The 26,459-nt window shown below is 32.1% G+C and overlaps 1 protein-coding gene across 6 annotated transcripts in view; it reads left to right on the top strand.

Moving 5' to 3' along the window:
* Nucleotides 1-26,459, top strand: part of LOC142350290 (uncharacterized) — a 189,067-nt gene that overhangs the window by 118,097 nt on the left and 44,511 nt on the right. For 4 of the 6 annotated variants that reach the window (XM_075402085.1, XM_075402087.1, XM_075402088.1 and 1 more), the window contains one exon: nucleotides 23,873-24,181. In XM_075402085.1, the coding sequence (XP_075258200.1) occupies nucleotides 23,873-24,181 (309 nt within the window). Of the gene's footprint in view, nucleotides 1-6,039; nucleotides 6,401-17,531; nucleotides 20,424-23,872; nucleotides 24,182-26,459 lie in introns of those variants that run through there. The other 2 variants (XM_075402091.1, XM_075402089.1) reach the window with 2 other exon arrangements.

A 26,459-nucleotide genomic window follows, 5' to 3' on the forward strand; every position in this document is an offset into this window, starting at 1 on the left:
TGTCATATTCATGTTAGTTATAATTCCAAGGGAAAACGCAATTTTCAGTCCATAATCTTTGGTTTCTTTCCCGGGTCGAGGTTTTTGGTTAAATTTTTGTAAGAAATGCGGTGAATGCGGTGAATTTTTGTAAGAAATGCGATGATTGCGGTGAAAAAAAAATAATTCACCACAATTCACCGCATTTCTTACAAAAATTCACCGCATTTCTTACAAAAATTTACCGCATCGATTTTTGTGGCAAAATAATGTAAGAAATGCGGTGAAAGCGGTGAATGCGGTGAAAAAAAATAATTCACCACATTTCACCGCATTTCTTACAAAATTTCACCGCAAAATTCACCGCATTTCTTACAAAAATTCACCGCAAAATTCACCGCATTTGCTTTCCAACGTTAACTCAATCCGATTTAAATTCACGAGAAATATCAAAGCAGTAAGTGACAGTTGGAGCAGTGTAATAAGCAGGTGAAGGCATGCAGTAGATCTGAGGTTCGAGCCCCTGTGTGGACGATTCTTTTTTGTAAGAATACTGAGAACGCGGTGAAAATAAATAATTCACCGCGTTTCACCGCAAAAAAAATGTAAGAAATACGCGGTGAAAATTATATTTTTTCACCGCATTGAACCGCATTTCTTACAAAAATTCACCGCCAAACCTCGACCCGGATTCTCATAATTCTGAATTTTTCTTGTAGATAAAAACCGGTCAGAGCACAATCATAGAAAATACAGCTTTGAGAATATTACTGAAAACATCAACTGTTGATAAATTTTGCTGATACTATTTGTTGACAATATTTTTCTATTATTTTTTGATTTCAGCTTGCATCTCTTTAAACATGTCTAAAATCCAAGATCACGTTGTCTGATCACACTTTTGCTGTTTTCTAGCATTAAATTGAAAACCACTTTTAGCAGTTTCATTATCAGTAGCGTGCATATTATATAAATCGAATGTTTAATTTCATTTTGAAATTTTTGAACAGCTGTTGGTTGTTTTTTTTTTTGAGCTTCGGAAGCTGAAAAAAGATTTTGTCGAATTCTGTAAAATCATAGAAACGTATTAGTTTATTGCTCCAAAAACAACAACAACTACTATTAATTTAAATTTCTTAATTTTTGTTTTCAGTCATCTTCTCTTTATTAAAATACTATCGATTGAAGAACTTCACAAATTTTCCGACTTTCAAAAGAAACAATTAAAATTTATTCAGACAAACACTATAAAAAATACAATTTCAACGATCAAACAACTATAACATGATCCCTGTTGAAAATCATCTCGCCGTATTTTTTGTTCGATCTGATTGATTTTTTTCCAGATAATTTTAAAAATGGATTGCAAAAAATGGAACTATGTACCTCTCTCAATTTTCCGAATTGTTTTGATGCAGTACTTAATTTCTTAAATAACTGAATTTCTTCGTGAAATTGTGATAAATAGATATTATTTTTTATGACAGGGCAGCCAATATTCGTTGTCTCTGTAATATCACGATAGCCGAAGAACATTCAGCGTTTAAACAGTTATTTGTTACTTAATATTTAGTTAATTGCTAGTGGTTGATAACCAGACGGAGTACCCCTGCCTGAAAAACGAAAACATAAATGTGCAACTTAACGCAAAAAAAATTTGATTTCATAAATGCGCTGAAAATTTCAAAAAATGAAACTTTTTTGTTCATTAATTGTTTGCCGAAGTGGAAATTTCAAAAAAGCGAGCATTGTCCTATGTTCCAGGTTAACCAACCCAGGCCATCACAAAATGCAATGATATGTTGCAATATGTGAAATTTTAACGATTAAAAATTGATTTGCATGCGTTTGATGTATTAAAAGAGACTTTACATAGAATAAATTTCGAGAAACAAGTTGAAATCAACTTATAATAATTGTCTTGAGGTACGCTAGAAAGAAAAAAAAACGATTTGTTGAAATGAACCTACAACCTACCCGTTATTTATGCTTGCTAGATGTTTAACTTATTGATGTCCTCCTTTGGAACCTTTTGTTAAATGTGCAGGCAATTTTACCAGTTTAGTTTTCGTTGAACTCTTAGTCATCAGTTGGAATTTTAAAAAATTGATAATGAACCTTCATACATTTTCCTCATCATTATTATTTGGAGAACATTTTTTCAGAATGATTGAAATCAGGATCAGGGGAAAGTGTCTTGAATTTCTCAGAGCTTTTTCAAATTTTTAAAGGTTTTTTTTAAAAAAATAATTAACTCCGCATGCTTCAAGTTACCGGCTAATGATGATTTTATACGATGCGCATGCTGTTAAAAAAATGATTCCAATTGTTTCCGAGGTAAAAGAGTGTAAAGAAATATCAACTATTTTTCTTTTTCTCATTAGTTAACAGAACTGTTTGTTAAATTCCATGCAGTAAAATTATTTGCCGGGGTGGAAAAGTGTTAAATTGTAAAAGTATTTTGAATTTGAGATGCATAGTCGACAGTTACTGGCTATCGACGATAATTTGACTTTTTTAAAAACTTACAAAATATTCTTTACCTCAATGTTTTCATGGTTTTCAAATTTATCTTGATATACTCTTTTGTTTTAAAAGTATCCAGAAAAACGGAAAATGAAATGAGAACGTTTCAAGAAAATTGAGAACAAAATTTTCCAGGAAAAGTTAACAATCATTTTGGAATTTTCCGAAAACCAACTTAAAATAATTCTACTGCTTTATGACTCATTTCTCGTACTTTTGCTACATTTTTGTACATGCGTTTACTTTTAACAAACTTTTTGGTTTCATCTAACCATCGTTTGTTTTTTATCTACAAATTTCCGTTTTTGAACCATTCTTAAACCTAAAAGTTGCAGAGATGAGAAGTTATAACTGCTTTTCTTTGATATAAGCACAAAATCTGTAGAAATTGACTCTGAAAAGTTTACGAAAACATTCTTTGGATAATTTCGAAATTCTTCAACTCTTTTTCCTTTTGTTCACGAAATTTGAACCAACTCATAAGAAACGCAAATTTTAAAATTATAATGTCAAATAAAATATCTCCCAGTATATCCCACGATTTCAAGATAGAAACTGTCATTGTTTGATGATATAATTTCACAGAAGCTGCATTCTAGTATTCGTTTTTTTTTGCAGGTTTCAGTTTGTCAAGATGAAAAATCAAGCAAAACCGTAATTAAAAAGTCTGAGGTAGGAGAAAATTAGAATAAATTGTTTGTGTGCTGCTGAATCAAAATAGCTTGCGTTTTCCTAAAATCTATATATGCAAAAACAAAGAAAGAACTGTAACTCAAAAATTTAAAGAAAAAAAACGAGGCAAGGGTTTCAAAATGTTTTTACATAATTGATACCTTTTTGTTTAAAATCCCAAGCAAGGTTGATGTGAGATTTTTGACAATTAGTCTATTGACGAAAGACAAATTAGTTCCCTACCAGAATCAAAGCAAAGTTTTTAAGTCGTTTTGTGCCCCTGAACCCAATGAAGAAATATTTGAAGTGTTTATGGTATTGCTTAGTTCTTCTTAAGTTCATGTTAAATCAGATCTTGATTTTTGGTAGGAGCAACAGTTGTTTGCAATTTTTATAAAAAATGAAATGCGTGAGCTCATTGGACATATTTCAAATTGCGAAATATAGCTGTTTCATCGTTTTAATTTGATTTCTAAATGCCTCGTGAATTTAAAAAGAGCTAAATTTTAAATTCCAGTTCATCAATTGCGATATAAAGTAATCTAAATATATAACAACATTTGAGGTAAAAAAATTGAAAAAAATCTACACCATTGCTATGTTTTAGGTTAAAACAACCGAACGGGTCTATTTGTCGATTTACTGTTCTGATTTCCTGTTGACCGCATGGTGCGCACATATGTGTCTATGACCCTAACTGTAAAATATGTTGGAATCAATTGCAATGAGAAAGTTATATTTTGAACTTGAGACAAGGTTTTCAAGAGACAACATGTTTTTCGAACCATTTTTGAAATGCAGCCCTCAATATGATTGTAATATATTGTAATTTTTGCGCTCTTTGTCATTGGTTCTCAGTTTAGTCGTAAACAGAAAGGAGTCTAATAGAAACAGTGGTCCATTTATAAGTTCAAGTGATTTCTCGATTCCTGATGTCGTCAGAATCAAATTTTTCTGTAATAAAGTTATGGATAACATGATTAATATTAACAGAATTCGTGAAAACAGCAAATTTTGTTATTTTACAAAAAAAATAGTTTTCATTAACTCATTTATGGAAATGCTGTTTGAATATTTCCTTTTCTTTTTCTACTTGAAATGTTCGGTCTCTGAGACCGATATCTAGCTTTTTGTTCAAATTCCTTCGAGGAACTACAGGAGTCAGTCCCTTTTTGTCCCACTGGTGAAGAATTATGTTAGTGCTCTGAAATTCTCATGTTTGAAAGCCGGCTATTTGCCAAATATAGTTGGAATCTCGGCCCCTACAAATAACTTTTGAGAGAACCAATCTTTAGGTTCTTGTCTAAGAGTGAATTAGATGAAAGTACACATGATCAAATTTTTTGAGTAGAAATTATCAGATTAATAGAAGCGCAAGATTTTTCAAGCTTGCTTTGAAATTGTACGCTGACTTTCCCCCAGTATTGTAGAAGTAACATTGGAATACTGTTTTTCGTCTTTTGACTTGAACTTTTTTCATTTGCCACAAACGTTCTTCTTTGCGATGGCCTTTAAGTTTTCCCGATTTTTCATTAAAAAGTTTTGACAAGCAACTCTCTGGGTCATGATTTTCCGGTCTAAATTTTGATCGTCAACTTTAGGTTTTAGCAAATGTTGTTCCGATATTTTTTTTGAATTGGGAAAATTTCATGCTTATTTGTTGGTCTGATTGTGTCCCTTTTCCCAATTTTGTTTTTTTTACAACGATTTTCTAATTATTGCGATTTTAGGTAAATTCATGGTCATGTTGTTTTCTCAAATTTTCCTAATTTATCTGATTTTAGGGAAGTTTGTGACCAAGAGATGCGTTTTTCTTTCAAATTTGAGGCAAACATCAAATTGTTGTTACTGATTTTTAAATAAATTCAGTCTCGTTATCTTATTTTTCCCTTTTTCTGGGTTGGGATTTGGATTAATTGATGGAAGGGAATCACATGTCACTTTTCCCGCTCCATCGGACATTTATCTGTTTAACCCTAATCACATTTCCATTTTTAGGGGGGGGGGGGGGGAGGTGGAGAGGGGGTTCGTTAACCAGTTTGGTTAATGCTTACTGGTATACCAGAGATGCTATTGAGGTCATAAGGGAGAGAGGATAGCACATTGCTTTTACTTGTACTGCCAAATAAGGAAAACTTTAATTCACGTGACAAAAATTGTGCATTAAAATGCTAATTTTTCATTTTGTCAAAGGTTTCAAAATTTGTGCAAACTGTTAATGAAAGAAATGTCTTTGCTAATTTTTGGGGTCTTTCCCATTATATTGGGGATGATTTAAAATATTTGTGGACTATATATATTTCCATGTTCGGTTGTGATAGTTTCATATCAAGTCTCTTGGGAAATTTATTTCATGGTCGGCTAAATAGTCGTTCTGGTTAATTTACCAGTAGGGCAAATTGGGTAAGTTGGCATTGGGTAAAATAGCAGGCTGGGTATAATGGCATTGGGTATAATGGCATTGGGTAAAATGGAATTGGGTAAATTGTCCTTTCGTGTGTGTGTGTGTGGGGGGGGGGGGGGGGAGGGGGCTATAATGGGAAAGACCCATTTTTGTACAGACCGAACTTTTGAAAAATTGGCCCGTCAATTTTATTCTGATGAAATTGATTGCAATCAAAAACGAAAGTTTGACCAAATTTGGTAATTTGATCAAATCATTCTTTGCGAAACATTCATTTGATCAAAATGCCAAATTTGGCCAAATTTTTTTTCTGACTTTTATAATTCTTTTTGAAAAATGCCAAAATTTTTTATAAAAAAAGCTAGTTTTAAAAGTTTTTGGAAATTTTTGGAAAATTTTTATAATGAGTATGACCATGAAACTAAATACAAACACTTAAAATTACAAAATACAAGTACAACGTTTTGAACAAATTGAAGTCACATGCCTAATTTTAAAATAAACCATATAAAGTTTGCGGGCTTGTGTTAGATACAAAACTATGACCTTTTGTATTAAATAATGCCAATATTTGACAATTAAACACGGCGTATTTCCATTTTCCAATTTGTCACTCAATTTTATCTATCATTTGAAAGTAGTCGCTATTATTTAAGACACTTCTATTGACTTTAATTTAATCCGCATTAGCAGACATTTTATGATGACGATTTTAGTTGATAAGAATAACTCGAACTGGAGAAATGTGAACAAACGATATGATTTAAATTTGACACAAGCTTCATAACTTTGCAGAATTGTGGTGCATCAACTAAACAAGTAGGTTATTGCTTATTTTACAATCTAAAATTTTTAAAGGTTTTTTGCTCTGTATAGTTAAATTAATGGTGACATAATTGAAAAAGTAGGTGACCAATTACAATATTTTACCACTACAATTTTAGATTTTTGGGATCTTTTCCGTTTTTCGTTTTTACCCCCCCCCCCCCCCCTCCGGACCTACGTACCTGGCATATTTTTACATAACGGTTTATTATGTAATGGCGTGTGCTCTATAACTGTGGTACACAACGTACGGGGGGTGCGGGGCATGAACGGAAAGTATCCGGTTTTCAAATTCTTTTCAAGTTTTGCTGGTGTGGACTAAGTCCAACTTTAAGGGTCCCGTAACAGCATTCCCTTTATGGAATATTGGTTCATCAGATCTCTGATCATATCTGTCTTTACAAGTACCATTCTTAAATTTAAGAAAGGAGGCTCGGTAACATAATGTTCAGACCTTCTCAACCGCGTTTTTGACCTAATTTTCAACAAAATGAGGAAGAGATAGAAAACACTCAAAAATCACATATTGTTCGAAAATAATTCGTTCATCCACTTAAAAAAAAGCTTTAAGCTATAACCAATATAAAAATGGAACAAAAACTCATTCGGTAGCCGATGTCAACTGCAATTAAAGAGAGAAAGAGAAAAAACGAGCATCAAATGAAAATAAAACTTAATGAATAAGTTTTTAAAAAACTCAAGGATAAGTTGAAATAGCATCATATTAAAAGTAAACTAAACCAAATGAATTGCATGTACGATAAAAATATATGGGAACTGTCTTTATTGAGAATAAATAACAAGTTTACAGAAAACAGAAAGGGCAGAGTCGAAAAATAGGTTTACACTTTCTCAAAGCGTCGAAATCATCCAGTATTTCATTTGACTACAAAACGAACAAGTCAAAAATAAGAATTATTCAATCTTGCGAGGAAATGGCGTGGAAGCCTAAAAGATCAAAATATACTTTCTAAAAATTTTGAATGTAAAAAATTGCTCCTTATTTCAACACCGATAACGTGATATGCGACTTGTCTTTATGTGCCATTAATCTGGTGATTGAAAAAGACAGCAAAAGAGAAGCTAAAAAACGGAAAATGACAACAAAATAAATAGAAAACTTATGAAAATTCGCAGTATCCACGCCAAAAAACAATTATTTAAACAAAAAACAAAAATTGAAAGACTCCAAAAAAAATCCACTTGAAAGAAGGCAACCTCTTTCTTTAATGAGGTTACGCTCAAATATTGCAAAAATTTGAAATTGGCAAATCTAAAAAAAAAACAATTTTTTTTAAGAACATAACGTTCTTTGTGTTGTAAGACATAACAACTTTGCAAACAGTTAGACAGAACAACTTTCGAAAAAGTAAGAAAACAACTTTTCAAACAGTAAGATATAACAACAATCGTATGCTTTCAAATGGAAAAATGTATATAATTTAACTTGTTACTGCTTAGGAAGCCAATTGCACATGTCATTAGTTGGACTAAGTCAAAAGACCACACATGCAAAACTCAGAAAATAGAGAATAGTTTTAAGCAAACGCTGTTGAAGCCAAAACAACAGATGCTTTTTGCTTCATTTTTTATGAAGATTCATCGGCCTCCTTGTGGCCTGTAAAATTGTTCTGTAACTAACATAAAAAACCAAAAAGGGCAAAGAAGTTTTAAAAAAACATAAACAGCGCCCCATTAAAAACTCAATAGATTTTGGACTAAGTTCTCCACATCAAGACCAGAAATGATAAGGCTCCTGATGCTTCTCCCTTGAATCAAAAATGTTAACAAATGTAACCAAAACTGTTAACATGACCAAAATTTTATAATATCAAAAATAAATTAAAAATTTTTGATGCTTTTCGGGTTATTTTACCAAAAAAATTTTTTATTAACTGAAGGCATTGCATATTTTCTAATATAGCTCCCTAAATTTACCCAGCCATAAGTTTTACCCATAATACACAATATTGCTTCATTAGACTTTACTGGAGTATAAAAAGACTTGTTAATAAACAGCACCTTTGAATGAGAAAGGATTTTCAAGTAATTGGAATAAAATATTTGCAAAAAAAAATCAAAAAAGACAGATGAAAAATACAATCCGAATCCATTTTCATCGCAAAACTCGATGATGAGTCCAAAGTTTTTTCTTGCTATCACTGGTCGGCTGCTAAAAACGTAATTGCTCTCAAATATTTCGTAGTAGTCTTTTCAGCATACGAAAATCTTAAAATATCAATAAACTATGCATTTTTAAAAATTATTGGTTTAATTTTTTACGAAAGACCGCATTAATGTTATTTCCAGAAATTTTTCTTCGGAACCGGAGAAACAACTAGCCCATATCTGAATAAAGATAAAAAAATTGAGAAAAATGGGTTTCTTGTCAGTTTTAGTTTTGAAATTAGTAAATCTTACTTTCATGCATAAATTTTTTAGTTATCTCCGATTTTAAAGGTCTGCGGTCTATTGTTTTGATTTTTTCCTTATTCCGATTTCTCCTGGCCGGCTTGTTTGCGTAGTTTAAATGCTTGGGTTTTTTCTTACTTTGCTGGTGTTTAATTCCTGGTTAAATTGAGGAGCACTCACTTTCGTTCGCAGTTTCTCTTTTTCGGTAAGTTTTTTTTCGGATTTTATTTTGTATGTTAGCTATTTTTTAGCAAAAAGTTAATTAAGTAGTTTTCTGTTGGTTCTAATGTTAGAAAAAACAAATTTAAAACTTACTATCGTTAGGCATTTCCATTCTATCTTGAATGATTTATATAGAGAATAGGTGACTCTGCTTTTTAGTTCTATAGCCCCTTAGTAGTTTGAGATGTTAAAACATAATTTTGAAGTGAGTCTATAGAGTCACGTAACCTTGCTTTAAACAGGCAACTTCCACATCTGAAAAAGCCAGTGTTCGTGGAAGTGAATTTTTGGCTACGTATAGAGGAATTTCTTGCATTTAATTTTTAGCACTGCAAATGTTCGCAGCAAGTCACATTGCTGGTATCGAATGATTTTGAACAAATTCCTTCTTTCAGTATTTTTGAAGCAATGCAATGTCAAAATTGTTTCCCCATTATAGTCCCCTCCACCCCCGTTGAGTACTCGTATACCCCCCCAATTTAAATATACTAAAAGGGTACTATGTTTTCGTGGTGGGGCTATAATGGGAGTCTCAAATTTTGTAATAACATCTCATAATGAAAGTTGATATTAATATCAATTGGAATTATTTTTGTCTTAAATAGCCTAAATGTTAAAGATGTTTCTCTCGCAGCCACAGTAATGGTAGCTTGATTCTAAAAATGCTGCAATCTAGCATTTTTTTCTGATCACATCAGGTCATTACAAACTTCTTAGAAGTCATTTTTTAAGCTCAGCTCCTATTAGCCATATCCAAGAGGTCGCTCTCTCCTATTTCAAAATAATTGTTTTTGTGTCAGTTCATTTCATATAAACTTTTTTTTAATGTTGTTGATGAATCACAAAATAAAAAGTCTTTTCGACGCACTTAACCGCATGTCCATGTACTGTAACATTACAGTCTTATGTTTTTCAGCTCTTTAAATTGAATATGAGTGACGAAAATAGAAATGAGGGGTACTTAATTAGGAATCTTCCCCTCGGCCTGCGGCTGACAATTTTGGGTTCAATTGGCAACTTTATCTCACCCCTCTCTCTCCCTCATTTTTCATAATTCACCCCACAGAAATTTGATTTAATTCAAATCACTTCCTATGGGCTCCCTCTTTTTCAGCCTTAGAGGCCATTTTGTGGAAAGGAAAATCTTTGCTGCCCTTTTCCTGGAGCGGTTGTTGAAATTAATCAGCATCGTGTTCACATTAACTTCAAGTTTTCTTCACTCAAAAAATCTTCAAGTCTCAATTGATTCAAAATTTGTTCACTCTCTGTTCGAAATTTATTCCTTTTCAGTTCATTTTTGCTCTTTTTAAGCCTTCTTTTGTTTGAGTTTTCATTCGTTTTGATCATTTTTTGTTCTTAAGTTGAATTTTTTCACGCGTTATATAATTTTTTCACTTTTTTCACGCGTTATATAAAAATGATATCGAGAAAAATTTCCGTAAAAATTCTCGCCTTTAAACTTGAAATGAAAGCTTATGAACAGAAGAACACTGGAGCATATGAAATAAAAGCTGAATGGGCGGTTTTTCCTTTTATTCTCTTTTTAAGGCGGGGTTGTTCTTTTTTCAGGTGGGGAGTGGTACCGCAAATTAGGGAAAGGCGGGGAGCGGCGGTGGGGGGGGGGGGGGGGGGTAATTTAACGATTTCAGCAAAGAAAATGGAAGCTACCTTTAAAATTATGATGAAAAGAATTTCCAGTGTGCCGTTTCTTTTGAAATGGCGTTTAATCGCCTTAGAAAGGATCATATTGTTTTTGCTTTCATTTTGCTTTTGTGTGGGTTTATTATCCGCCTATTTTGCCATCATATTCCCAATTTCTCATTGTTGGTCTTCAAATCTCTTTTTCAATTAGTTTCACCGCGCTTTGCAATTATTGGTCTAGCTCTCCATTGCAGCTGCGCTAAAACCAAAACCTTCGCGACATAATTAATATTTTATCCATTGGGGGAAATGAATTAGAACCAAACGACATGTAAAAATGTTCACATTTTTTGTCTGCTTTTTCTACCATTATGTTTACTTCAATTGATCTTCAGTTTATTTTTCACCAACTTAAATCGCTGACCACGTATTTACCAAGCACGTTTTTTCTCCGTTTTATTTACTGCCGAAATTAATAAACAAGTTTTTCTGAAAGAGCGGTTACTAAATTTTTCCGCCACGCTAAAAACTGCATTCTTAAATATATTCCTAAGTCACAATTCGGTTCACGTTTACGCGCGTAAAAATACGCTTTTTGATGCTTTTTAAAAGTACAATTTTATGCATTTTTAGAGAAAAAAGAATATTGGAATTTTCACCAAAATGGGACAGCTTAAACCAACAAACAATTTTCCATTTAAAGTCTGTTTCCAATTTAGGTACTTCCTTTTTCAGTAATCCCTTAAATTGCGATTTTACCCACTTGTTTTGCAACTTTCCCCGGGACGACCGCTGTTAAGAGGGCTTTTGAAAAGCACCTCTAAAGCCTACAAATAATTTAGCAAAGACTGAAGCAGTAATTTTGGCGCACACATTTTCAAAACACCTTTTTAATACTGAGTTTACGTTAAAATTTATCGCTTCATAATTCTCAACACAAATTCGCTTTGTAGTCTAAAGTCAAAACAATCTTTGTTCAATTTTTGAAGGTTTTCATTCGTTTATCTACTTGTATGGTTACCATTATTCAGCCGCAATTTTCAATTACCAGATACTTAAGTTTGATTTTTAAGGTTTTTTGGGAGTCGAATTTCGGAAGTAAAAGATTATTTTGGTCAAATTGCCTTGAATAACTGTTTTGAAGTGGTTTTATGGGTTTGAAGGTTATCTGGGCTAAATTTAGACTCAAAGTTAATGAGAGATTAATCTATTTCAACTCGATTTTTGTAGATTTATTTATTAAATCGAAATAGCTTCAGTTATTTTATAAGAATTAATTCGATAATCGAGGCATTTATCAAAAAAAGTAACCTTTCTCTTAATTTTTATATTTTAAAAAGTTATAAACAGTGTCAACGTCCGAACAGGGCTTTTTTAGAAAAAAGAACAAAATGGGCAAAATCTTGTTTTGCCCAAATTTCTAAGCAAATTCCGATTTCGAAGACGGACTTTTCTTACTGATATGAGTAAATTTAATCGAACCTTATTTGAGATAATTCAGACAGAGATGAAAATTTAACCTTAAATTTTTTCCTGAAGGTGAAATTTTGGTTCTTTTTGAAGGATGTTTGCATTTTCAACACAAGGTTGAAAGTCATTCACGACCTACCTTTTCACACCTGAGTAGGTTTGGTTTTGAGGGATTAAAATTTAGGGAAAAGAATGTGGGGAAAAGGGGAGGGGGTCTTTTCCCATTTTCCACAAAGTCTGGCAGCCTTAATGCCATTATTCCCAAGTAATCTTTTGTTCACTACAACAGTGGAAAAGTGGGGAAGTGAAATTAGATGGAAAAGTGTTATAAAAGTGCTAATCATTAATCAGACTTTCCCCACTCTTACCTGTTTCCTGTTCGCGTTACGCTATTTACCATTATGTCAATTTTTTGTATGGTGTTACAAAACGAACACATATTGTACTGTCTTTTGACTTGAAAAATGTGCTTTTTATCTGTTCAATTTAAGCGTTTTTTGAACTTTTCCGCTTTTATTAACCAATATTTCTTGACTTTCAAAACGCAAAAATGAAATTTTTTGTTCGGCGCATTAACTAAATTGGCGCTCTTTGCTTTCTATGTAATCAACAAAAGTTAAAAGACAAATCTATAAAGAGAAAATTAACCAACGCCTATAGCAGAAATTTGGGCTGCTATTTTTATTTTGTTTTTTAACCTTATATTTTTATAGCTTTCCTTTTAAGGCTATATAGCTTGTTATGGACAAATTAGTAGTTGAGTAACACCAACATTTCTTACAAGTGACCAATTTATAATTAGGGTTATATTCACTTGGGGAAAAATCTGAACTCCTTCTGTGGCTTATTATTTCAGACTAATAATAAATTTTTCGCCCATAAAAAATTCATTTTTATTGATTTTCGAAGCTTAACTGTACTAATGTTTTCATGACTCGATTATGAAGAGAGCTAGTTTTATTTTTCTTAGACCTCCTGAATTTCTCGGAAAGCATTTAAGCATTTTGTAAGCATTTTGAGAAACTCTACACACAAAATAATACGGATATCATGTACCGTTTTGTCTCGCAATCTTTACATGTCTGACGCGGATTACGTAATACATGTGAAGTTTTATATCATATGGTTTGTTCTATATTGTGAATGCACGAACGTGCATTATTTTTTCGGATCTTTTCTGGTCCCCCCACGTTAGTGGGCGCATATTATTTGCACCTCCCCACCCCACGACGCACGTGCCATAATTTTACATTATGATTTACTATGTAAAGTCAAGTGCACTGTAATTTGGGGGGACGCAGTGGGGTTATAAAACGAAAAGATCTTTTTTTTCTGACAAAACGAACTGTTTTTATTCGGTACCAATAAGTCCATATATAAGTACATATATACCAATAAGTCTTTTCATTTCATTTTTGTCCTTATCTGGGCTATGGATTCGTATTTTAATCAGGGTATTTTTGAATTCTGTCATGACATATTTTTACAATCCATCAGATTTTCTAATTTTTTTCAGAATCTAAATAAAAAACACCGCAATAAGGTTATCCTTTTCGACTCCATGTTGGAGGGCAGTTATCTAAATAGCTGTTCATTTTTGCCAACACAACAGGCTTCTAAAGGATTACCAAGTATTTTATCAGACCTGTTCTTACCCCTCATGAAAGATACGAAATTACCCTTATTACCCTTATTAAAAATCACAAGCCCCTTATAAATTTTTTGAACTTCATAATTGAATAATTTTAAGTTTTTCATAAATATTTCTATTAATCAACGATTTGTGCATCATACAATAATATCACTTGAATTATTCAGTTATACACTTTCATTGCTAGTGCATACATGACATTGGGTTTAAAGAATTTTTCTTTTCAAAAACTTAGCTTTTCTCTTCTTTTCCCCATTTTTTCTAAAATATTTTATCTCGTTATTATTCTAAACTATTGAGGAAATTTTTGTGGAAATTTTGCTAAGACAGGGAATGAATTCAGCAAAAATATATATTTTTTCAAATTAAACCAAGATGCCGATACACAATTTCAAATAAATTTTAAAGTTTATCATAGTTTCCTTTCTTTAAATTCTCCGACCAGCTGATATGAATTTAATTGCAATGGTGTTTTCAGTTTCTATGGTATGATCTCAGAAATATATTTCCATGGACTGTAGGTCTTTTGAGAACTGTACTTTTTAAAACCAAATTAAAGTAGGTTCAGCCATTTTTCCTAGTTTTTCTCGATTTTGTTTCTTTTTGAAAATTAATTCAAATATTTTTTCACATCTGATTCTCACAACAAACAGTATTAACAAATTTAGAAGACGGGAAATGTTAATTTTTTCTCAAGAAATAGAAAATTTTACCAACTCTATTTGCATGTTTTTATTTAACAGAATACGTTTACTTTGAAAACATAGCAGCATTGTACCTTCTGTCTTTTTTAATAAGAAACTAACATCACATTTTTACAGCCAGAATTAAAAAAGTCATGCCACACTGAGCTGAATGGATTGCAATATTTTCTAATTAGTTTGAAGTTGTACTTATTTGAATTTGACGACCATGATGAACTTGAAGAAAAATCCTAAGAATTTTCTAGACAAAATAAAGAAACTTAAATTTTTAGTAACCTCTTTACTTTAGATTTTATGTTTGTGGACTCTCATCTTTTAATGAAAACTGCATTAATATTTTCTAGTTGGATATCTTTTGAAGTGAAGAAGCAATTTTCTTGACTAACAATTTTTAAATTGCGATATACAGATGAATTTTCGAAGGAATGAGTGAGAATGTCAAAATCTTCGCAATTATAAGTTTATCCGTGTTTTTATTTACGGGTTTTTTTTGTTGTGGTATGTTTTTTGTTGTTTGCATGCAGTTGAGTGGTCATTTCTTGTCATCTTATCGAATTAATTATATCTTAAATTTTAATATATTTTACCAGATAATTGACAATATTTAGTCAGATCTGTTGTTTGATGGGAGACGTTTTTAACAAACGTTGATCTTTTTACGTCTGTAGAAACTTGAGGCTGCTAGTCAATGGGTCTGCTAAAATTGCTATATCAGTTGCAGTTGACCTCTGCATGATCGCCGATTCATTTCCTCAAAAAATGATTTATTTTGGATTTTGAAAGAAAAATTATTGTCGCTCTTATGCATCTCTCCGCTAAAAGAATCAGTAAATTAGGAAACATTTTGAAGTTAGTTGTTTTTGATTTCCGTTAGAACATTATATGGGTTTCTGTGATTTTTCTTTTTTTTTCCAAAAAGGAGAAATTGGTTCTAATCAAGTTCAAAATCAACGCATTTACAGGTTTAAAAATTAATTATCATAGTTTTTTACCGCTCATTTTCTCCAGTCATATTAGAAGTTTCAGCAGACGAACCTTAAAAAAATTCTATTGAAACTGATTAACGAACACCCTAATAAGACATCGCTCTTCAGCAAAAAAGTTTCCATAGCAAAAGATACATACATATTTTATATATATATATATATATATATATATATATATATATATACATATATATATATATATATATATATATATATATATATACATATACATATACACGCACACACACATATATATATATATATATATATATGTATGTATATATATATATATATATATATATATATATATATATATATATATATATAAATATATATATAAAAAGATTTTTTAAGTGAAAACATGAATCAAAGTCTCTTGCATTTGGCCAATTATGCGTGGTTTCTTTAGAGATAATTTTGTTTTGAAGTCTTTTGCTTTAGTTTTTAATTTTAATTAACATAACTCAGTTTAAGAAAATTTTTAGTGTTAAAAATTTGTTTACTAATCTAAACGAAAAAAATGCAGATTAATTTTTTTGCTGGAAGTAAATTGTTCGGCAATTGGTTTCGCAGGCAGCAGCTCTTTTTCTTACAGGCCAAAAGAATTGATAAATTGTTTTTTTGGCAAATTGTTTGTCTGTGTCAATAATCAATTTTGCGGACTAAAAATATTATGTAAAAATTAAGTAATAATTTCCTTGTTTATATCCATTTATATATTTAATTTATATCGAATACGTATTTTATAGTATTTTTAACCATGTTGAACTCTAAAATGCTCTTAAAAATTGCGCCAAACTCTCGTGCGATTGTTACAACGTTTTTCAGAATCAAAAGAGGCCATATTATCTTAGAGAAATTTGAAAATTTATTAGGAGCCTATGTGGTATTGTGAATCTTTCTCTCCACGGGAATTTTTGTCTGAAAATTCTGAACGCCCGTTAAATTACTGTTAAACCTTCGTGCAAGTCTGGGTCAGTTTCAAAGATATCGGGTCATTATTCCTTCATTTGGCAAATTCTATCTGTTATAATGACCGCTTAATAACCGAAGTAATTTATGTAACTAGCTGAACAATTTTCCTGATAAAGCTGTATATAGTATTCTAAAATTGCATACTTTTTAATTTATAACTCTTATAAATTATAACACTAAATAGGTTGGAAATATGTTACCATTACCGAAAAACGGCAAATCAATGGCATCTCAGCAAATTGCATTTTTTATTGCGTTGTACTTTTTTAGTACAAATTTGTTCAGAAGAACAATTGATGATTTAAATGTTCATTAGCTAATTTTTCAGGGAACATAATCAATTTTCCAATTTTTGCTTCCCGAATAGAAAGAATTCGCGTTTTTCCTGGCATGTGACTTCAAATTGAAATGACTTAAAGGCGACACAATTGCTAATTGGGTCGAAAATTTTACGCGAACAAAAGGAAAATTTGAAAGGAAAATCGGATTTTTTGTTTTCTTATGCGCTGTTAGAGACCAACCAATTAGCCTGTTTTGTTTACCTAAATGAAAACAACAAAGCGAAAAACAAAGAAAAGTAAACTTTACGTTTTTCTTCCCATTTTTGCTTCCTTCTTTCTTCCTAATTAATTGAAACCCGCTGTTTTGTAACTAATCTTAAAATCTGACCCAAATTTCATATGCTAAAATTTGCAAAAAATACGGAAAAAAGGAAGAAAAATTACCAAAAATAGTGCAAAACAAAAAACTCTTGAGGGTATTAAAAAGATAAGGATTTCTTTTCAATGTCTGACGAAAAGTAGAAGAAATATGGAAAGATATCATTTTTCCAGTTTCTTTCCACTCCTTTCCCCATTCTTTTCAGATTTTCCCCATAATTCCTCAAAATCAAGTGTCATTTCTCGTCTGGCTGGTTAAGCTAGTTATAAATGGTTAAAACATACCGAGTATATAATATGTAACTTGGTTATTATTTTTTCACTTTGACTGTTTTTTTCCTCTCAGCATGTGTTGAACAAATTGGGATACTACATGTGATCGGATTTTTGTCAACTCCATTTTCCTTTTCTGATGTTTTTATATTTCAGCTGATGTTAGATGTATGTTGATATATGACTATTGTATGCGTTATTCTTTCTCTACGCATGTATATTGTATATTACTATCCTAGTTATATATATGTTGTGCTCTTGTACGCGTATACTATTTCCCATTTTTTCACGTCTCTTTAAGCAAGGCTTTTATTACATATCTTATGGAATAGCATATAACGCATACTTAACGCTGCTTATACTTAGCAGTACCGAAATAGAAAGCAAAGCCGATGTCTTTGTAACTCCCAAACAAATCGTAAAATGGAGAAATAACGAAAAAAATAGACAAAATATACTTCTTTTGTAAACTATTTTGCAACTTTTATCATTTTTGTGCGGCAAATATTTCACACAAGGTTATAGAAATTAAGTGCCGTTCAAAATTTTTATTTTCTCCGGGCAAAAAAAATTCTCTTGTGGCTTTCAAAATTGTACTCGAACCACTTTTCCTTTCTGTTAGATTAAAAAAGACATAAATTTAACCAAGACTACAAGAATAAAAACTTTTTAAACTTGCCAGTTATTTCACTTATTTTATCTGAACATCAATTTTGGTTGGAACCAAAATAAATTTTGAATTGCAACCTTGATTAGATTTTTGACGGTGGCAATTTAATTTTACCTGTTGGTCAAGCTTTATTACAAACCCTATCTATAGTTATAAATTATTACATTTTCCCATTACCATTTCCACGCTTTACTTATTCATTATTAACGTGGGCTTTTTCCTTTGATTTTGGGGTTTTAAGGAAAATCCGCCCCCAGGTATTAACTACGTTGGTTAAAGATTATAACCAGGGAGAATTTATAACTGATCGTGATTTTACGACCGGCTTGAAGACAAAGAATTATAGTCATAAACCGCGCTGGTTAATAATTTGTCACCTGATTATTTTACCATCTTTACCTCAAGAGCATACCTACGCTCCATCCTATCTTGTCTCATCATAATCGCTGGTTATAATAACCATTTATAACCAAACCAGTTATAACCTGCAGTTATCATTACTAACCATCAATATTTATTAATGTGCAAAAACGCCACTGATTAGAATTTTTAACGATTCCGTTTTTAGCTGACTTTCAGTTTATTGAACTTGTTTCTGGACAATTCCGAGCAAAAATTGGCATACTTGAGTTTTAATTTACAAATTTTTTATTGTTTTTGTGCAGTGACCATTTATTGTTTCAATTTTTTAAAACAAAAACTATTCTTTGAAGTTATTAGAACTGACAAATGTTAGTTTCCATATTGTTGCACGCGCTTGAATTTTAATGAGATCGCCTACTGAAATATAATTTAAATTCCACTAATGTAATAAAACGCATTTCGCGGCATGATATTAAAAAACCGCGTATAATGCTAAAAAAAAACAACTGCGTGTGCACATATATCATTTTAAATTCAGCGCATGTTTTTAAGCTATTGCCTCCAAATTTATCAGATGGCGAATTAAATTAGAATAAATTTGTTAAGGAAGATTTAAATTGCCATAAATTTATCTCAGTTATCAATTTTTAATTACACGTCGCCAGAAAATTACAATTTTAAACAAGATTTTTGACATTTTGGAAAATGTCACGCTCTACAAAACGATGCACACACTATGTTTTTTCCGTTTTGAGAATTATTTGCAGAAATTGCTGAAGCCGATAAATATGTTTTTGTTCATGTCATATTTCCCTGAAAAATAACAATGGTATGAAAAACTAAACAGATAAACAAAAACATCAACATTATTTGTGTTACAAGCATAAAATTTAAACGATTTCAATGGTTTATTTATTCACTAACTACGCCTTGAATTATTGTTTAATTCTCCACGTCATTTAATTTGTTGTTCCGCACAGAAAGTAAACAATTTGTTTACGCTTTAAGGAAGATAGTGACAAAAAGGGAATCAATAATGTATTTGCTGACCTCCTTAGTAAAAATGGGAAACAAACTGGCATTTAGCAGCAAATTATACGTCATAATTTGAAACTTTAGCAGAAATTTAATAATTTCACGTTGTTTATTATTAATTATTGGTTATGTATTGTTCCGACATAGACATCATGCCCTAATTTTGTTAACCTGATTAATTTTGCTTGGTTTTGTTTATTTTTGTTTATTATTTTGGGCAACGTTTACCTCACGCTGCTGACATAATTAAAAATTAACTTGCGGATCGATGCATTTTGAGTTTTTATAAGTTTAATACACACTAATCAACTTATTCAACTTCTTGGAAAAATCTTGCATTTTTCATTTTTTTTTTTGTAATTTGACTTTTTATGGCCCCAAAAACTCCTACTATTATGCTGTTTCTCGCTCTTATTCCGATTCGAGCAATATAACCAATGGTCATAAATATGCAAGTTATAACGAGATGGTTAAAGAAGTTATAACTCGATTATAAATAAAAGAAAACTAGTTAATTACACAAACAATGCCCTACACGCATTACTCTTATCAAGCCCTTTGTTCCCCTATTTCGTCAAGAATGGCAATGGCGGGTCATGGGAATGTCCACCCCCACCACCACCACCAACAAAGTTTACCCCCTCCCCCTCCCCCGCACCCGGGCGCACCGGGATCCATCGACCCGGAAACCCAACCTCAACACCATTCCCCAAATCATGCCCATTTCCAGTCCGATTTCGACTCTATGTGGAAATACCCATTCGCATTTCACCCTGCGATGATGCAACCCCACCCCTCGGGTCACAGAAGTTTCGCGGGGGTCGAATTAGCCCATTTGCACCCAATGAATCATTCACCTTTGACCCCTATGAAGTATATTACGACCCACCGCAATTTTAACCCTCATCATCATCAACATACCCAAAGTTATCTTATTGATTCAATTTTAAATCAAGGTTGGTTTTTGAATAATAATTTTAGTTTATTCAGCTTGTTAATTCCTTCTTTTTTATTATTTTTTTTAAATGGAATATCAACTCTGTTTTCTTTGTTTATTCTATCAATGTGTAAAAATTAACTTTTTCGTATCAATAAAATTACTACTTTTAATTCCAAAATTGAAAAAGCTTTGAACATAACAGGAAATATTGGCTGAAATTTGAGACTGCTTTGTTATTGCTAAAAGCGCCGACGGAATTTTAATTAATTAGTGCGTAGCTTTAAGCTTCTGGCAAAAATTAAAACTTCAAAGCAAATGTTATATATTCGGAACGAAAGTTCTTTCTGGTTTTAATCGATCAACTTGACTACAAAAAACACCATCTAAGCAATAGCTTCAAAGTCAAGTTTCGCAATAATAATGGATTGCACGGTTTAGATGCAAACCTCATTATGGTTGGTTTTATGGCTGTCGTCGCATCTTTGATGTTTGTTTTTTTGCAACATTTTTCCAAACTTTGAGGATTTTTTCTTCTTTCAAATCAATTTTTAGTTTCAAAGCAGCGAAAGCGCACTTAAGACGCGCCGCATTAAACGTTGCAAGTTTCGACTTGGTAGCAAATGCTAGAAAATGCATATTCACCTTAAGTCATGACGTTGTTGATTTCTTAGTAGTCACATCAAATCAAGTTTTATGTGTTTTGAAAAACTTTGAAAACATGAAAAACTCATACAGAATGAATTTTGATGTAATCAAGTTGAATATTTTTATTCCAATGATGGAACTATCTAATTTGCTTTTTAAAAAAAAATTTAGCATTAAATTGTTAAGAAAATTCCTGGTGTAACTTGTACTGGAAATAATTCGATACCTGACCGTTTGAAATTTAAAATGATTTTGACTTTCTTAAATTTTACAAAAATGACTAAAAGTTTTTGAGAGTGAATAGCGCTTTCAAATTTTGCAAAAGTTGCGCATAATTGCTGCAAAAAAGATGTATGTATTAATGAATTTTTTATCCTCGCGGAAACAGATTTTTTTGAACCGCAATTATCAAAGACAATATAAACATTATCAGGTCCAGCGGAAATTTCCATTTTAATTTGTTTTTACATTTTTAGATTGGGTCCCTTTGTTTTCTGCGTTGGCTGACGGTTAATTTTCTGTTTACGTTGCACTGTATTAATGCTTTCTCTAATTCAGAAAAAAAATGGGTCTTATTTTTTTTTAAATTTGCTAGTTCCTTAATTTTGGTTAGAGATTACAATCCTCTGCATCATAAGATATACAGTAGTATCTTTTGCATCGTTTCATATACCAGTAGTTCCGAAGCTCTAAAATTTGTTCCAGAGAGTCTAGCCTATTTCAAAGAGCGCAGATGAAACCAAAAAAATGGAGTTGAATATGCGGAAATTCATGCTAGTTTATTTTTCTTAACATTTCTGAAAATTTGAAGGCTTTTAGAAATACAGGGGAAAATTTATTTATCTTGCAGCTTCCAGTTTTTGTAAGAAGTAAAATGGAGTTTCTTGCGCATAGTTGAGGTTTCACAAAGTTTTCACAAATATTTTTATATGAAATGTTTTGCGTAGCAAGAATGTTTAAATAACTTTTCTTTTTCGTTTTCTTCAACTTAAATCTAACTATTCTAACGAAATCTGAAATTTTTTTAACGTAGAGATAGAAAATGTGTTACTCGAGAAACGTTTTTATTAAGCCAATGACTTGTTATTTCATTTTTTTAAAATTATTGGGAACTTGAAATGATAGAGTGCATTTTGAGTTCATATTTTTTCTCTAATAACGCGTCATTACATCTTTAGTTTTTTAACGTCTAGCATATTGTTTTGAATAGTTTTTGTAAATGTTTCGAACGACATATGGGTCAGTTTGGTTCCATATTTCGGACACTTTTTCTTCTAATTTCTCCAAAAATTGGTTTTCGTAATCGCTGCTTTAAAATTGCCCAAAAATTTTTAGATTTGATTTAGATCTTGACTATATACTGGCTATTTCAGTACCATCTTCTCCTTCTCTTGGAAAAAATGCCGATAATTTAAGCACAGGAACATCATGTTGTAGTAAAATAATATCCTGAAAACGCTATTTTTCTTCGTAACTTTTCGTCTAAAAAGACCCTCTAAGTTTAGCTTGTTTGAACACCTAATGAGCATTTTCCGTTCATTTGATCGTAGTGCATTCCAAAATATAAGTGAGCGGTTGTCTGAACTCAAATTTTTTGAGTTTTCAAGAAATCTTGTACCATTTTTTCGAAAAACTCAACTAATTCCGTCGCTGGAGATGCGCACCCTTGTTTAACCTGTGAAAACAACATTTTCCCAGAAAGAGAGGCTGCTTGGTCATTTTGACACACCAATTTGAACGGAAACACCTGATTTTATTTCTTGAATTTGACTATTTTGCAGCGTTTCTTGATTAAAAAACTCCAATTTTTTGAGAAATGTAAGCGATACATTTTCTGATGTCCGAGTGTTCTCCGAATTCTTTCTAGAACTCCGTGCGTTTTTCATTGATATGATACATTTTTATGAGGTACAGTTAGACGAGTCACTTAGGTTAATTGCACCTGCGGAAATAGTATCGTATCAAGAGGAAGCGTTATGAGTAACTCTGACACGTTCCAGAGAGGATTTGGGATTTGGGATCTTTTAGAACATCATTAACTAAATTTTTGGGATTGTTTTGACAATTTTGGGGGTCTTCCGTTCGTTTTTATCCTCGAAACTAAAACATAGGTTCTTTTTGATTTCATTACTTTTTGCGTTTAAACAGTTTTGAAGTGTAACTTTTTTGTTCTGGCCAAAATTTGTGGAAACGCTTTTTCAGAAAAATTCAGTTTTTCAAGATGGCATTTTTGGAGAGCGAGATATCTTTAATATAATTTTGGTGATCACTTTTGATTAACATTTCGAAGAACAGGTAGGAATTTGAAAATTTGTTATCGAAGCCAACTTCAGAGTCCTTTGGATCAGTTGCAGGGGGATTAGCAACCGGAGTTTGCTAGGTAGCATACGCTGGAATTGGTCCATCACTGATTCAGTCCATCATTTGATTTAAGAACCAAATTCTTCAATCCTAATTGTGTTGATAAAAGAGTTTAGAAATGATGTTCTTCAACCAAATGATGTTGCCAATCGTTTATCAAAGACATGAATGAAATTTTTCCCAGTGTTTTTCTGGAAAATTTTCATGAAGTTGTTGCTAGTCTGGAGCTGCAATTGAAGCGAGCTTGTATCAAACAAATTGTGTTTTATAATGCTGACAAAGTTGATCAATTTCAGACTCATTTAGGCGCTAGGTTGCGATTGTGAAGGTTGCGGGTTTGAGTCTCAAATATCTGATTCGCTAGCAGAAAAAAGAGATAAAATAGATGGATTTGCAAATATTTCAAAAATGAGTCGCTGAAAGTATAACCGATCATCTGAAGTACCCCCTATTTTTCAGCTACCTCTCGGGTCAACCCAGCTAACGCACCCCAAGGTCACCACCCGACAGGCCTCGACTTCGAATCTACCTCGGCAACCCTCGGCCGAAGACCTCTCGGGGCGGGTGGACTGGCGACAGCACCCCCGAGTCGATCCTCGTTCGGGAACCCGAGTCGGATCAGTGGAGCATCGGGTCACCAGAACCCGAATGCGATGCGACAGCAGTCGGCCAACCTTGAAGAACATCATCCAGGAGGTCCGATTAGCAATGAGATGATGTTGCAGTTTGCAGCTCAGAACGGAATCGGAACTATGTACATACCATCCAGTAAGTCATCAATTTTCCCCTTTTTATGAGTTTCTCCTTGAAATTTTACCGCTCATTTGCGTTTGCACGTGTTTTTTACGGCTACATGACAATTTACCCTATTCCATTTTACCCAACGCCATTTTACCCAATGCCCTTTGATTTTTTTGTTCAATTATCCGATTACTTGTTAGCGATCACTATTAAAGGATGGCTTAACATACATAAGTGGATAATTTAATCCCATGGTCGGTTGTGATAGTTTCATAAAGTTTCATGAAGTTCCAAGGGTTATTTAATTATGTAGTCGGCTAGTTAGTAATTGTGAAAATGACAGGATGGGTATAATGGCATTGGGTATAGACATCGGGTAAATTGTCCTGACACCATTTTTTACAGGTTTTTATATATCAGATTTTTTCATTATTTTTGATTCTAATTATAACCAATTCTAATTATAACCAAAAAAGTTTCACATTAAACAATTAATATGCAAAATTTGTGAATTGTAATAATAAATGTTGTTTCTACATAATCGCAGCGGAACAGCAATAGGCCACAGCGGCCTTTTTGCAGTCGCCCTTTTTTCTTATTCCCGAAATTTCAGACTGTTCTTTTCATGAGTAATTTTGCTGTTTTTTGCTGACTACAGCCACTTTTTTGTTAAAAAAGCAAACATACTGTTTGCTATTTTTGTTAGAAGTGAAACCTGTTTTACGTAGATAATTTGAAATTCTTATATTTATATCAAAATTTGCTTTCAAAAATTTTTATGTGACTGTTATCGCTTTCCAATTAAAAAGGAAAAGTTAATAACCAAACGTTATCAGTAGTTATATATGTCATTATATATAATTCTCTCCGCAAAATTTTGTATTTTTGACATCGCTTTTTCCCCAAAAATAATTGGCAGTTATTTTTATGTCAAGTTCGTTTGTCAATCATTTTTGTAATTATAGAATTAATTGATGATAATAATTTTTTATCTCACTGTTTGTATCGTTGTTTATTTTTGAGGCCGTGCTTTTTTTTCTAATGGCGATAATTTGATTTGGTTAATTTTTCAAAAACAAAACAGTTCATGAACAACAGATGTCACTGAGCTGTTCGTGTGCGGGGGGGGGGGGGGGGGTAGAGTGAGAAGGAGGCGGGGACTAGTTATTGTTAATTGTTCCGTTGTTTTTCAGTTTTAACTATCCAATTTAATAAATTGATCCATTGTGAACTTTTCAACTGCAAAGTTGAATAACTGCCATAATTATCCCTTAAAATAACAAATAATTCATTCACAACTAAATTGTTGCACAGTATTGTCTAAACACTTTGTTTTTTTCTTTCATTTTGTTACTTAATAGCCCCTCCCCCCCCCCCCCCCCACCCCCCAAAAAAGATGAAAAAAGTAACTGTTTTCCAATGAACCCTGGCAAATTTCCCCGTTACCAGGTAATGACGTATGCAGAATCCGTTTACCTGGGGGTAATCATTCTAATTGATTAAGCAGACATAATTTTATGGAAAAATACACGGAAAGCATTCCCGAGCTAGAGAAAGAAAAAGTTATCGGAGGCTAGCGTACTTTCCTACCATCTAAAGGGGCGATTAGTATTAAAAAAGTGGAAATAATGTTTTCTTCAACTGTTTTGTTTGTGCTCCATCAAGCAAACAACAATTTTTCCGTAACGGAAAGTTGATCGTATTTATGTCTTTGTGAGTGATTACAAATTAATGAAGCGAAACCAACTTGAAAGCATTGAAATAACAAATAATGTCTATCGCTGCTTCATTAAAAATTGAAGACTTGATTTTGTTTCCAGTCAATTTGACTAGTTTGGATTTTAATAAGAACAAATTGTTTTTTTGAGACGCAGCTTCGAACTAAATTGAAGATTTTCGTGCTCTATATCACCTATAAGTATAGTTATTCGATGCACTAAACCTATTCAAGCTGATACGGTACTCTAATTTACTTTGATGTCTCGTAAAAATGTTCTCTAAAGACTAGTAATTTAAATTCAGTACAAACATTTTGACCTCCGTTAAGTTTTGCAGCTGCATGTGATGGTCGTAACAATCAAAACTAATCTACAATCTCAGATAACTATTTTTTCATGATAGATAACAAATAATTTAAAGTTCAAAATCAAAATTTTGAACCCATTTTTAATTTTGTATTTCAATTGACATTTAATCGGTACTCATTTTTCAACAAATTTAGCCCCACGAAACGTAAAATTTGAGCAAAATTTTGATCATAATTTTTTAGCTTACTTGAAGCCCAAAACTTTGTTTTCTTTTACTC

Source organism: Convolutriloba macropyga, chromosome 12 (assembly GCF_964194025.1).
Source record: "Convolutriloba macropyga chromosome 12, txConMacr16.3, whole genome shotgun sequence".
Classification (NCBI taxonomy): Eukaryota; Metazoa; Xenacoelomorpha; order Acoela; family Convolutidae; genus Convolutriloba; species Convolutriloba macropyga.